This window comes from Ptychodera flava, chromosome 9 (genome assembly GCF_041260155.1).
Source record: "Ptychodera flava strain L36383 chromosome 9, AS_Pfla_20210202, whole genome shotgun sequence".
Taxonomy (NCBI): domain Eukaryota; kingdom Metazoa; phylum Hemichordata; class Enteropneusta; family Ptychoderidae; genus Ptychodera; species Ptychodera flava.
In genome coordinates this window covers 23,509,458-23,523,249 of record NC_091936.1, presented here as the reverse complement: position 1 = coordinate 23,523,249, position 13,792 = coordinate 23,509,458, and the positions used below count along the sequence as shown (strand labels likewise).

The 13,792-nt window shown below is 39.5% G+C and overlaps 2 protein-coding genes across 2 annotated transcripts in view; one reads left to right on the top strand and one right to left on the bottom strand.

Moving 5' to 3' along the window:
- Nucleotides 1–832: 832 nt before the first annotated feature.
- On the bottom strand, nt 833–11,917 carry LOC139140408 (2-amino-3-carboxymuconate-6-semialdehyde decarboxylase-like). The gene is made up of 9 exons (XM_070709633.1): nt 11,826–11,917; nt 11,230–11,736; nt 7,982–8,123; nt 7,120–7,322; nt 6,822–6,905; nt 4,463–4,652; nt 3,670–3,842; nt 3,134–3,232; nt 833–2,735 (listed from the first exon to the last, which is right to left on the bottom strand). Exons 2-9 carry the CDS (start codon nt 11,284–11,286, stop codon nt 2,580–2,582), a joined length of 1,104 nt encoding a protein of 367 aa, XP_070565734.1. The 5' UTR covers nt 11,287–11,736; nt 11,826–11,917; the 3' UTR covers nt 833–2,579.
- Nucleotides 11,918–11,951: 34 nt separating this feature from the next.
- The window catches only part of LOC139140405 (natural resistance-associated macrophage protein 2-like), a 33,023-nt gene continuing 31,182 nt past the window's right edge, over nt 11,952–13,792 (top strand). The window contains exons 1-2 of the mRNA XM_070709629.1: nt 11,952–12,156; nt 13,177–13,334. Coding sequence (XP_070565730.1) covers nt 13,271–13,334 — 64 coding nt within the window. The 5' untranslated portion in view covers nt 11,952–12,156; nt 13,177–13,270. The remainder of the gene's footprint in view (nt 12,157–13,176; nt 13,335–13,792) is intronic.

Sequence of the window (13,792 nt, the reverse complement as noted above, 5' to 3'; positions counted from 1 at the left end):
AATGAACTCGCAAAAAAAAATGCAAATAAAATACGTCACTTGGTACGTCTAACAGGAACGTACGATGAAGTGTAGGATGAGTGAGTCGAGCGAAAGAGATGGGAAAACGAACTCGCAAAAAAAAATGCAAATAAAATACGTCACTTGGTACGTCTAACAGGAGGCAGTTTCGAACAAAACAATTTGAATGTGTGAAACATGCTAAAACAAAGAATGTTGTCTTATAAATATGACCCTCAAAATTTTGAATCATAGACAGAGACTTTTGTATCAGTAGGCGGGGCGCGAGGATAGTAGTGTGAATGTCGTCAGAGTAAACACATGTGCGATCCAGCAGCAAGGTCGTTGTGTTTGCACAGAGTGTACCGTGGCCGTGCAGACCGTACATTGATTCATTCATATACATAAGTAACAGAATAAACTTGGACGATACTTTCATTATAGCACAGGGCCTCATAAGTGCCTATTTAAGTCAATATTACAGCGTTTTTCTTTCTTTTTCAATGTTACAAATAATCCAGCTGAAGAGCACAACACTTGTGTAGCTGTCTTTTGTGTAGCGTGTATTGGCATGTATAGTTCATCCTCGTAAATGTGACCTTTAGTTCCGTGACCTCTAGGCCCGGCTCTAGCCATGCCTACTTCCTGCCCTGCCCTCGCTATGCTTACTGACAGTAAACACAGCGACGTCTGTACACGTGGCCAGAAGGCATGGCCAGAGGAATTGGCTAGAGGTCACGGAACTAAAGGTCATATTTACATATGATCACATTCCCCATTGAGGGCGCACTATACATGCCAATACAAGCTACACAAAAGACAGCTACACAAATGTTGTGCTCTTCAGCTTTATTTGTAACATTGAAAAAGAAAGAAAAACGCTGAAATATTGACTTAAATAGGCACTTATGAGCCCCTGTGATTATAGTAAAATGGTTGGTTTTACGGAGACTTAGATTGCATTTTGCGTTGAGTTGTAAACTTGAACATTGTTTCTGAAGACAGTGTACTTTAACTTGCCAACCACAATCTGAACGATCGCGATCTCCATTGCTGTGGAGAGGGACCCCGGGAGAGGGACTGTGTTCAAGCACGGTCCCTCCGTGGTTCAAGTTTATGAAAATAGTTTGAGGTTTTCTCGAAAATATTTAAACGGAAAACCATAGACCTTCCGTTTTTAAGGTCTATGGGAAAACTCGCCTCAAAGATAAAAATTTGGGTGGATTTCGCAAAGCAAAATTTGACTTTCGTTGTTTCAAAAGCTTATGCAATGTCTCGCTGGCAACCTCCTGCCGCAAAGCTACAGCCGCGCAGCTGGCCGATATTCGCACAGCTGAAATGTAACCCGGCAACATCATCGGAAAAATCAAGCTCAAAATATTGCATGTGAAGTACTAGTTGAATATTGTACTCACATCGCTGCGATTTATTTTCAACTAAACATCAATATTTTGAAAGTTTATTCACAAGCTGACCAGTAAAATGGTTCACGTAACATGTAACACACTCTCTGTACAACTCTGAGTACAAGTTTCATGCAAAAATGGCGCAGATTGCCTGGCGCAAAAGGACCGTACCGATGAACCCCGAGAGTTCAACATGGCGCAGACTGCATGGTGCAAAGGGTGGCGCAGCTGCCTGGTGCAAACCCCTGGTGCAGAGTGCCTTTTCTTGACTATGCGCCTGGCGCAAACCTGGCGCAGAGTACGTAGATTGGACCCATTATATAGCTCCACTTTGGTATAACACTAAGGGTATGCTTGAGTCATGTATTCCTGGAGCTGCTTAAAAATCACTCCACATTCAGTGATACAAAAGAAACAACAGTGATGTGAAACTACACTTAAAGAACCGAGAGCGGCACAGCATGGTCAGAATCTGGCAAGAAAACACAACAGCTGATAGCACACATGTAGCATATGAATATTCATGAGTGAGTCAAAGGAATATTTTCAGGTTTCACTGCAACGCACACCTTATACTTCTTATGAATTATCAAAAAAACTCTTACATCGCCTGCTCCGTACTTTTCATACAAAAATAGTTTTAGCAGAAAGACTCTTGCCAGTATTAACTTTCACACAGATCATCTACTTTCCTACACGTTAGGAAGAGAAAGTCATTGTAAGCATGCCAGTTTTTACATGGAAGGTAGGACTCCAGTTGAAAGCACACAAGAAGTCTCTGAGAACAAAAATATTTCATTTGCCTTGTGATTCAACTTCATTTGAACTCATAATTAGTATTTAACCCTTTCACCCCCAGTTCCCTGTATACAGGTCCAACTTTTCCATAGAAAATAATGGATTTGGGACAAACCATGGTGGTGAAAGGGTTAAACTTAAAACATATGGCTGCACATTTGCTAGATCAGTGCAGTGCTGATGTGGAGTCATGTCAGATGCTACAAGGGAATTCATCCACATTGCTAATATCAATGAACTATGTTTGTCTAGTGACATCCGCAGAGCACAACGGGTTCCAAACGCTGCAGCCATGGGTAGCAAACTCTGAGCACCAATCCATTGCATGGAGCACCCACAGTGTTTAATCATTCTTGTGACCGTATTCCTACATATCTACTGCGTCTTGACTCTCTTTAGTGGCGGCTCATCATTTTTGGATGCCATGCTGGTGGCCTTTGAGCCATTGGCTGCATATGAACACTCCCCTTCTTGAAACTTTGACCTATCCAGTCCCAAGAACTCAAACGCATTACCAGACAGGAGTTTGTCCTGCAGAGATATAAAATCAGAAACAAGTACTGTAAACATATAAGGTGCTCTGTACACGTACCACTTTGAGCAAAGATATCATGTCTTTAACATACTGTGGCTACAGTATGTTAACTGACCTTCATATATGAATAATGCTGCAAAAGAACTGCTGTACATTTTATTTTATTTTGGGACGTTGGAAATTTGAAAAGCGACTTCCAATATCTAACTGTTGGCTCTCATACCTGCTAGAGGAAATCCCTAACACGCGATGGTACCAGCCTTAGAAATGCCGGCACTATGTTTACAAGAAAGTGGCTTCACACTACTCCTCGGGAAGGTTTTACTGCTGCAATATTATTTTCAATGAAACTGTTGGATTACAGACAATGAGTAAAGACAAAGAAGACACTCACTTTGAGTTCCTCACTGAAGTCTTCCATGGATTCTATGAGTTTCCCAGGGTGGTGCTCACCAAGGGGGAATGGATAGTCACTTCCCAACATCACACGGTTCTGTAACAAGTATAAAAGACGTATAAATTGTGAGTAAAACTGCTCTCTCAAAATTCCGTGGTTTCTCGTTTAGTGTACAAAAGCAAAAAAGTTGGTAGCCTTAAAGGTATAACAAATGCATTGAAAATTTTACAGTACAAACATTTTACCTTACCATACCTTTTGTAAGCATACATATACTGCTTTAACATTTGCATGAAGACTTGATGTTGAATGTGATTGCTGCAGGGCATTTTAATTCAAAACTGAACGCCAGAGGTATTTAAAGACAAACTTGATTGAAAACTGATATATAAATGGTAAAAACAGCTTTCATCTTTTCATCCCTCAATTCTCTGTAAACAGGTCCATAATCACCATTGATAACAATGAATGTAGGCCAAACCATGATGGTTAAAGGGGGTAAATGGCTCAGTTTATGACACCAGTCTTCTTACCTCCCCCATGACGTCCACTAACAGCTTCAGGCCCTTGGCATCATGGGTAAGCGAGTCTGAATAAATCTGGCCGAGGTACTTCCTGGGGTTGATCGGATTTTCCACGGCACACAGGTCTGGCCGGACATTGAATCCATGTTCGATGCGACCAATGGTATATGGAAAAGCACCGCCTGTGATGGATCAATTTTCGAGGATGCAATCATGTAAAAATGTGAATGGGAAAGTTGGGACTTAGTTATTGGCAAAGAAAAGACATGGTGTGGAATAGCTTGAACTACTTATTATTAGCAGAAGCTATTTCATATTTGTGCTGTTCTGAAGTTCAAATTCACCGCAGTGTAAATGAAGCAGACTGGTACCAAGGTCATCCTGTACAATTGCACAATGCAACATCATCCGAGCATGAAATTTTCCTTTTACTGTATTTCACAGTGCAAGGCTTCTCACTATATCACATTCACATCCTAGTAGGAGACTTCAGGTTGGCCAAACAACCAAAACAGATTTTTCTGTACAAAATGTGTTCAGACATGCCTTATGGCGTTGCATATTCTCTGAATGTCCATAGAAATGATTGGTACAGATGTCTAAGAACTTGATCACAGGAAAGGTGCTGTAGTACATAGAGAGGCTGTTGTGTACTCAGGATAAGAAGTGTATTAAAATTACTTGAGAATTGGTATGTGCTTCAAAATTTTATTGTAAAATGGTCAGCATCAAAATCTTACCTCTGATTATACAAAACATATAAATCTTTGGTACAGAAAAGCTGCAGAAATTCTCAACTTACTTCCATGAGCAAAGCACACTTTCAGTTTGGGGAATCTCTCCAGAACTCCTCCGAATACCATGGAACAGATAGCCGTGGTGGTCTCGGCTGGCATTCCAACCAGCCATGGTAGCCAGTATTTGGACATCCTGCCACTGAGCTCCATGTCCCATGGATGGATAAAGATAGAGCAACCAATCTCCTCTGCGGTCTGGAAAGAAAAACACCAGGAATCAAAAACACAGTTGTGTATTATTCGGTTGATACCTGTTTTATGCTATATCACCGACCATTAACCTGTTCACTCCTAATTCCCTGTGAACTGGTCCACAATTACTACACATAACAATGGATTAGGGCCAAACCAAGGTGGTGAAAAGATCAAATATATCTGACATACAAAATATCTACCAGTCTTTACATAGCCAACAATATTCATAAAGTTACTTTTTCTCTGAATGACTTGTTTGTAGAGTGGGACACAAGTCTTCCATTAAAGAAATGTTACCATCGTTGATTGCTATGTCTCTTTCATGGCATGAAATTATCAAACAGTCAAATAATTGATTCAACCTGGGTATGACCAACGGAGAAACTTGGAATTAAAACAGATTAAAACACAGCATTTCATGAAATATAAATTCAAATTTAATTCACATCTTTAACTTCTGTGTCCCTGGTTTAAACATTCAAAGTGTTACAGAAAAAGTACAGTTGCATTAAAATTTGGTTACATGCTGGCTGAGGGGTTGTCATAGAGATGAAATCACCGCTGAAAACTCAAACTTGTATTTGTTATTGACTGTGTGTCTCTCATTTGACTCAAAAGTTCATTCATTATATGACATTTGAAAAATCAACTTATGAACAGTAAAGAAATTCTTATCATACGATAATGACTGCTTGGTACATTCAGACGGAAAATTCTGTCCAAAACTGCTTTGAGAAGCAGAGCATACGCACCGAATTATTGAAAACTTTTCAAACTGCCAATATATTCAAATTATTGACTTCTGGATGACACAATAGTCACTGAATTATTTTTTTTCAACTGCAGTTTTCTGTCACTTGACTTCTCCTCTTTAACATTCTGTCTTTAAGGTGGAATGTGCCTCTGGGACAGATAATTAAACTCTCACATTTTGTTCACTTCTTTCCTGGTCTACGGCTTGCGTGGATCTCATTTTGAAGTTCTTTTGACAAATGAAGTTTTGGCCATCGTGAAACTGATAATTTAATTTTTCCCCAAAGATACAAAACTTATGGATGGCAGCCATTTTGAATTTCAAGTGTCAGTAAATGTTGGCTGCTTTGTTTCTCTGGTATTACTGTAAAAATTTGCATGGTGACTACTGATTTTTATTCTTGAGTTTGAAAGAGAATGCCTGATAGTTTTCAAGAGGAAAGTTTGCATAAAACTTTAAGTCTTTCAGTTTTGGGGAGCACCCTACCATTACTAAGAAAGTGATGGCCTTGACTAAAGTGACCAAGGAAAAACAATGACATCACATCTATAGAGTGAGTATAGGTGGATCATCTTGGAGCCCATGACAGCCCAATTCCAGTTATGACTAAGAAGGTTGACGTATACAACAAAATGTCCACTGGGAAAAATGTTAAACCAAAGCAATGTCACTGCGAAACAGCTTTCTATGACTTTGAAAATCTATAATAACATTAACTCTGTCTCTTAGGGTATACAGCATACATAGCAACAAAGAAGAGCTGGATATGGGACCTCTAGCATGACTTGATCTGAAAATTGTTCTTAAATCTTTGTCTAAATCTTGAAATATCTTCATTATGGTTGTTGGCTGTACCCTTTGTTAATTTTTACAGTTTGTGTATTTGAAGAACAGAATCCAACCAGCCTGTGGTTGATGGATGCAAATCTGAAGGTTCCCATCAATTCAGGTGGCAGCATTACACTGTGGACATTTATTACATAATTTCCAATGAAAGAAGTTTTGAAGACTATAGCTCCATGGTCAAGAATGCCTATATGTAATTCTACAGCCAACGACCACCACTAAAAGCTTTTGTTGTCCCTCTCTTCAAACAAAAGAGTGGCTCTCTCTTTGTACACGTCTCACCTAAAGATATCCTTCAGATTGTAAAATTTGCATACTGTTTGAATGCAAACCACCCACTAGCTTTCACTAAGGCTGTGATTAAATCTGTTTAAGTTAACAGAAGTTAAAGAAGCTACACAAACGGGTTCAGTGTCTAAAAAATCGCAATATACTCACAGTGTGTGAGTTATAAAACTGAATTTCCTTCTGATATTTTGGCATATCACTTCTGATAAAGAGATATTTCTCATAGATTTGGGGGGGAAGGGTTGAGAGTCCTATAGATGAGGACTAAAGATCATACTCACTGCAAATATTGGCTGAAGTTCTGGTGCATCCAGATTCCATTCATTCACGTGTGATCCTATCTGTATTCCTGGAAAGCCAAGCTCCTGTAAGAGAACAAAATTTGACATAATTTGACAACATTCACACTAACTGCGAAACACATACAAAATGTCAATATTGAGAAGCACATTTTCTCATTTCCTGAAGCACTTGGCATAATTTGATTTGAACATAGACCCTAGTAAATGAATAGATTTATGATTTGAATTGGCTGATGTTGTCAAATTTGTGTACAAAAAATTTAATTTATACTCTTACTTGAACACAACGTTTCATTTCTTGTATGGCTAGGTCTGGTGCTTGCAGCGGTACCGTCCCAAGTCCAACGAACCTTGTAGGGTACTTTTTACAGATTTTGGCGATGTCATTATTCAATATACCACACAAATCTAGTGTGTCTTCTGGTTTGGCCCAGTAACTGAACATGACGGGTACTGTGGACAATGCTTGTACTGTCACTCCTGTAGGTATGAATTAAACAAAACATGAGTTTTTCCCCAGAGTATTCATACATAGGGTTGATTAATAAACCAGACACCTGTTATACAGAACTACCATATTTTTGGAACAGATTAGTTTTTAGCAAAGCTGAAGTTTACGATACAGCATGAACGTTAAATGACAAGAGTAGAATGTGGACTGCACAACCCCTTCATTTCACCTTGAAATTGATCTTGAAGATAAAACTTGAATATGTACTGTTACGTTACACTAGTGCATCTCTATTGAAGCTTTTCACAGTTCAAAATTTTACAACAAATGTTATCTAAAAAGAACAGTGGTTGATAAATCCTGAAATAAAAACACGCTGAAATTTCTCATTGTTTCTCAAAGAAATCACACATTGCTGTTAGTCTTGGTTGTTTAGCTTTGATACTGGTTTCTGTACCACTTTTTCCACAATGAAATCAGTATGAATACACCAGAGTGATTAGGGATGGGAATAATCCATTGTCTACTGTCAATGCATGCAAGACTGTTAATGTTCAATGAATATTCATAAAGTACAGTTTACAAATATAACTGTACAATTTAGCTCCATGGTGTCTCACTTTATTCAGTAGCTTTTCACAAAGTGCATTCTAATACATGTCTTTTATCACATTTGTGACTTACTCACCTGTCTCATTCATTTGCTGTATCCTGACTTCAGGATCCCAGCAGTTTGCTTCCACTTCTCTGAACATCTTGCCGTCCTTCATCATCTTGGCTCTGCCCTTGCAATGGTGGTGCATCTGTATCCAGCCACCGTAGCCATACCTCTGTGTGTTGGTAAAAAAAACACAAATTGTAGTAAATCCCCTTCCCCTGAGAGACAGAATTGCTCCCCCCTCTCTCTATCACTCTTTCACTCCCTCCTCCTCTACTGTTCCTTTTAAAGTAAAAAGTGCAAAGAGTACTATGTATCTATGTGGCCATGGTTGAAAAATAAGATAATGTGTACGGCAGCAGGTGCATCCTTGAAAATATTGATAGCTTGTTTTGCAAACACTTAGATGACTTGTGCAACTGCGATAAGGTGTGTATGACCATTATAACCCGAGATATGTTTTGTACAAAGATAGGTCAAGGTATTTGACCCAGGGCTTCAACAGTGATTCACTGTGGCATTCATTATTTTGTCTTTTACAGTCACAAACATGGTTTAACATTCAGTATGGTAAAAAATTCAGTACTGACTAGATAAAAACTGAGATGTAATTATTTGACCTTGATGAGAAATGAAGTTTTGGTTGTATTCCTCCATGTTTTGTCTTTTTTTGTCTCTGTTGTTTTCGTAGTACTCTCCGACACAGTACACATTGGGAACCAATCAAGCAATCAATCAATCAAGACATACAAATGGAGACAACCCACTTAATTTCCTAACTTCAAAATTAAACTATTTGAAATACTGAATGGAAAGAAGCTAGTATCACCCATATGGTAGTATTGCTGCAGTTTCGTGACCCTGCAACTCCCCTTGAAGTATTTTTGTGATGGGGAGTTGCGGGGCTACGAAACTGCAGCAAATGGCAGTATTGTTTGTGACAACTATGACTACCTGCCCGCCTCTCTTAACCCTTTGACCGCTGTAATTTTTTCCCACCAAAATTTGAGTGCCACATTTTACAAATTTTTATGAAGTTTTCTGTTAATTTTGGACCAAATGGCCATAAGATTTCATTGGCTACAGTTTTCTTTAAAAATTTTGGTAAAAATCTGAAAAAAATTGACTGGGGTACATTTTATAAAGACGACAAAAATTGACTTTGGCACTGAAAGGGTTAATAGGAGAGTAAATATCTATGCGTCATCAAGGGAATCATAACTAGCATAATAGTCGAAGCCTGCTGCAAAGACATGTAGCCACTTCATCCTCTTTCAAAACAACTTCATCATGCAAACATCGTGTTCACAACAAGACATACGACCTTGGTGAACCACTGAATAGGGGGATTCAATCTCCGATGATGACGATGATGATGATTAAATATTTAAAAATGAAGATAGATAAACATATATTTGGACTCAGTAAATTTGTTGTTATTGTTGTTGTCGTTGTTGATACTATTTGCAGAAAAGAACAAAGTATGCGCTGCAAATTTCAACACAGCCTAACTATACATGTGCGTCGCAAATTCAATACAGCCTAACTATACATGTGCGTTGCTGCCTAACTATACATGTGCGTTGCAAATTCAATACAGCCTAACTAAACATATGCGTTGCTGCCTAACTATACACGTGCGTTGCAAATTCAATACAGCCTAACATTACCCAAGGGGTGTCACTTCATTGCCACCCACTTTTTTCGATCGCCAAAAATGCACCTAGCATGCATCGAAATCTGTAAAATTCGACGTAGGGTCAAAGCACATTAGTCCTTCTCAATAATACTCCAACATTTTTACCTCTTACCGATGAAAAGTCGAGAAATCAGCAAGTTTTTCAGCGTATCTGGACGTCTCTTAATTTCAGATTTAAAAGGCGCGGCAGTGTATTGAGTCACGTGGGCGCTTTTCAAATCGAACCAATAGCAGAGCTGAATGGACCAGCGTGAAAACCCGGAGGCAACGTAAGTTTCTCACATCTTTGGAAAGAACAATCTCATGCTGCGGGTGAACTGGAACTGTTAAAGTTACCAGAATTTCGTATGCAGACGCACGCAGACAGTGTCACCCATAGTCTTCCAAAGACGTGAGAAACTTACGTTACTGCCGGGTTTTCACGCTGGGCCATCGTTCAGTACGGGCTCTGACCCTACATCGAATTTTACCGCTCTCGATGCTTGCTGGGTGCATTTTGGCGAGCTCTGCTATTGGTTCGATTTGAAAAGCGCCCACGTGACTCAATACACTGCCGCGCCTTTTAAATCTGAAATGTAAGAGACGTCCAGATACGCTGAAAAACTTGCTGATTTCTCGACTTTTCATCGGTAAGAGGTAAAAATGTTGGAGTATTATTGAGAAGGACTAATGTGCTTTGACCCTACGTCGAATTTTACCGATTTCGATGCATGCTAGGTGCATTTTTGGCGATCGAAAAAAAGTGTGTGGCAATGAAGTGACACCCCTTGGGTAATGTTAGGCTGTATTGAATTTGCAATGCACATGTATAGTTAGGCAGCAACGCACATGTATAGTTAGGCTGTATTGAATTTGCAACGCACATGTATAGTTAGGCAGCAACGCACATGTATAGTTAGGCTGTATTGAATTTGCAACGCACATGTATAGTTAGGCTGTATTGAATTTGCAACGCACATGTATAGTTAGGCTGTATTGAATTTGCGACGCACATGTATAGTTAGGCTGTGTTGAAATTTGCAGCGCATACTTTGTTCTTTTCTGCAAATAGTATCAACAACGACAACAACAATAACAACAAATTTACTGAGTCCAAATATATGTTTATTTATCTTCATTTTAAATATTTAATCATCATCATCGTCATCATCGGAGATTGAATCCCCTGTGGGTGAACCACTGAATATAGGTATTTGTGTTGCGTGTTGTGTATACCTCCATGGTATGGCTAAGCTTACATCCAACGTGAAGAACAGACAGCTACCAGTCAGGCGAAAGCATCATACATGATGAACAACTACTTGTTTCTAGATCATCGACGATAACATCGTCTTTCAAATCTGCTAGGTATTTTATGAAGTTGGCGAGTGAGCCATGGAGGTAGAAGGAGAGAATCCTTCTCTCCTTCTACCTCCATGAGTGAACGTAGGCAACTGTTGTAATGACCGCAATAGTACTGTGTGGCATATGTTGAAATGACATTGGCGCGAGTAAACAGTTATTCGTGGTCACACCACACAGCGATCACGTAAAATACTGTGCATCGAGAGAGCAAAACATATTTATAAATTCAGCTCACCTCTTTCAAGTCGGGCCACCTCTCGGGCAAAATGTGATTGTGAATGTCGATTTTCATTATGTTACGAATCCAAGACGTGTCTTCCACAAAAATGTCAGGATACCAAATTACAAGACGTATATATAGACGTGACGTGTGGCTGTGTTCCAGTTCAAAGACCGCGGCGTTCACTGAGGGCGGTCACATCAGTCAGATCATTACAATAACTTGATAAGCTGCGATGAAAACAACATACACAGTCCTGCACCTGGTTCTCAATCTCAGAGTTGTTGCCTGAGACCGCAAAAATTGCTTAGACTTACTAGATCACTTGATGATTCAGGTGAACATTGAGAAATAATGATTTGTCCTGCAGACTTTTTTCCGTAAGAAACAACGGACTTTTCGTTCAGACGAGTATTTCAACTGGCGTTATCCAGTCAGCACATAACAGTTGCGTCGCGAGACAGCATCAGCAGAGAGAAGAATACTTCATCGATCTGAACCGGAAGTGACGACAAAACACACCTTGAAGTAAACAGACGATAAAACACATATCATAAAACATGTAACAACACAAACTACAGAACGGCAATAACCAAAGGACTAAAATGTACCCATCGAAATGGCCATCTGTCATATCATTACTAATAATTGCGGAAATCGCGCACTCTCTCCTCCTCAAACTACAAACTACGGGACGACTCGACGTTTCCACTTTCTGCCTGTGAGGGCGTAGTACAGCAACTCGCATTGGCTGTTCGCTTTCCGCACAGTGCACTTGTGGACAAGTACTTTTACTTTGTTGAAAGTGTCTACGCAGGAAGTGGGATGTGGCGATGAAGTGTTGTTGTCAACGTGTCCTGTTCGAGAGTTTGAAATAGAATGTCAAAAGACGTAGGCGATAAATCAGTGAAATCAAAATATTGATGAACAACACCGAATCTGGTAAGGCCATCCTCTAGGAAATTGTTGGGCTGAGGTGCGGCAGAAAATGGTCTGCAGTGCTGGCCTGCCGCGCCAGTGTGCACGGTCACAGTTCCTCGTCAACGTAAAACTACACCACCAATTCGTGTAGCTTTCATTTCAAACCAAACAGCGATAATGCTCTGTTCTGACGCAGATTTTTATTTCGTACTTTATACACTACATAGAACTGGTGCAGATTTGTTGCAACTTTTTGAGGGTACCACTGTTCACACAAATCAAATAGTATCATGTACGATTGTTTCATCACTCTAGAATCACAGTCTTGCCCCTTGACATGACCTGATCCCTGTGTTTATCATGCCAGCAGAATAGAGCGGTAGTCATACGTTCACGATAATTTTGTGTCCCCCCCCCCCAATAGCTTGATGGACATCCCTTTAGAGTGTATTATAGCCATCCAACTTCCCACTGTTTATTCACCGCTACATTACAGTAAAGGTTTAATACTACAGTCGGAGTCCCTCCACACTTGAACTAAAGGAGTGAGATGTGTGTAGGGACGTAATTGTCTCCGAAGCAGTCAGTTGCAGTCCTGCATCTTTCTGCAGTTCTTTAGCCCACAACTACTGAACTGCAGCAATACTGCTTACCGAGTGCCATCCCCAGTGAAATTCGTTGCATCAATAATGTTCATTGTCCTCAGGCCATGGCAGTTTACAGGAAAACGGGTTATATCCTATGAATGAAGTACATGATGAAATATTCATGTGCATATTTATTAAAAATATACCAGTCATGGATTTTGTGGAAAAGCTAAGAGAGAGAGAGAGAGAGAGAGAGAGAGAGAGAGAGAGAGAGAGAGAGAGCAAGTAGAGCGAAATTACGTGATTCTGTAATATAATAGGCTTCAAATACCTATAAAAAAATCACACAAATATATCTTTATTTTCTCTACACTGTAAATATTTTATTTTGGGGCTGCTGGAAAAAGTTGTCCATGATTGTCCACTGTTTGACTATGAAATCTGTTGCTTCCAGATCAAGTCACTTGCAAATCAGCCTCTGATTACAGTACAGCTAATGACAAGTGTACTTTCTAAAGTGCTGCCTCTGTGTGCTGATTTGTTGTGACATGATGGAGGAACAGACACGGCATTCTGAGATGCTCAATGAGTCCTCGCCAACAGAAAGTGACCGTAAGTAGTACATTGACCCTCTTTCTGCCAAGTTCATCGGTCATTATCAGGTCAAGTTGTTGACAACCACTAAAGCATCACAAGTTCCGTATGACATCTTTTTGTGCTGCTTGACAATTTTAATAGATGTTACTTCTTAAAGACCCATACATTATCATCTCTTACTGACTTAACCCTTTGAACGCCAAAATCATCTTTTGTCGCCTTTATAAACTGTATCCCTGTCAAACTTTTTCAGATGTTTGCCAAAATTTTGATGAAAACCTGTAGCCAATGAAATGTGATATCCGTTTGGTCCAAAATAATAAAAAAAAAATACAGAAAAATTCGTAAAAATTGTTGCACAAAATTTTGGTGGGAAAAATTACAGCACTCAAAAGGTTAAGCTGTTACAGCATACATAAATATAGTTACATACATAAATAATGTTTACCTCTATAAATATTGTGATACACAAA

What these genes read in the sequence shown, in the direction of transcription:
- LOC139140408 (XM_070709633.1), bottom strand. Translation starts at nt 11,286, where the DNA reads ATGAAAATCGACATTCACAATCACATTTTGCCCGAGAGGTGGCCCGAC. An exon ending in AAATGAAACGTTGTGTTCAA is followed by an intron (nt 6,906 to 7,119) that starts GTAAGAGTATAA and finishes GTTCTCTTACAG; the next exon opens with GAGCTTGGCTTTCCAGGAAT. An exon ending in AGTGTGCTTTGCTCATGGAA is followed by an intron (nt 3,843 to 4,462) that starts GTAAGTTGAGAA and finishes GATCCATCACAG; the next exon opens with GCGGTGCTTTTCCATATACC.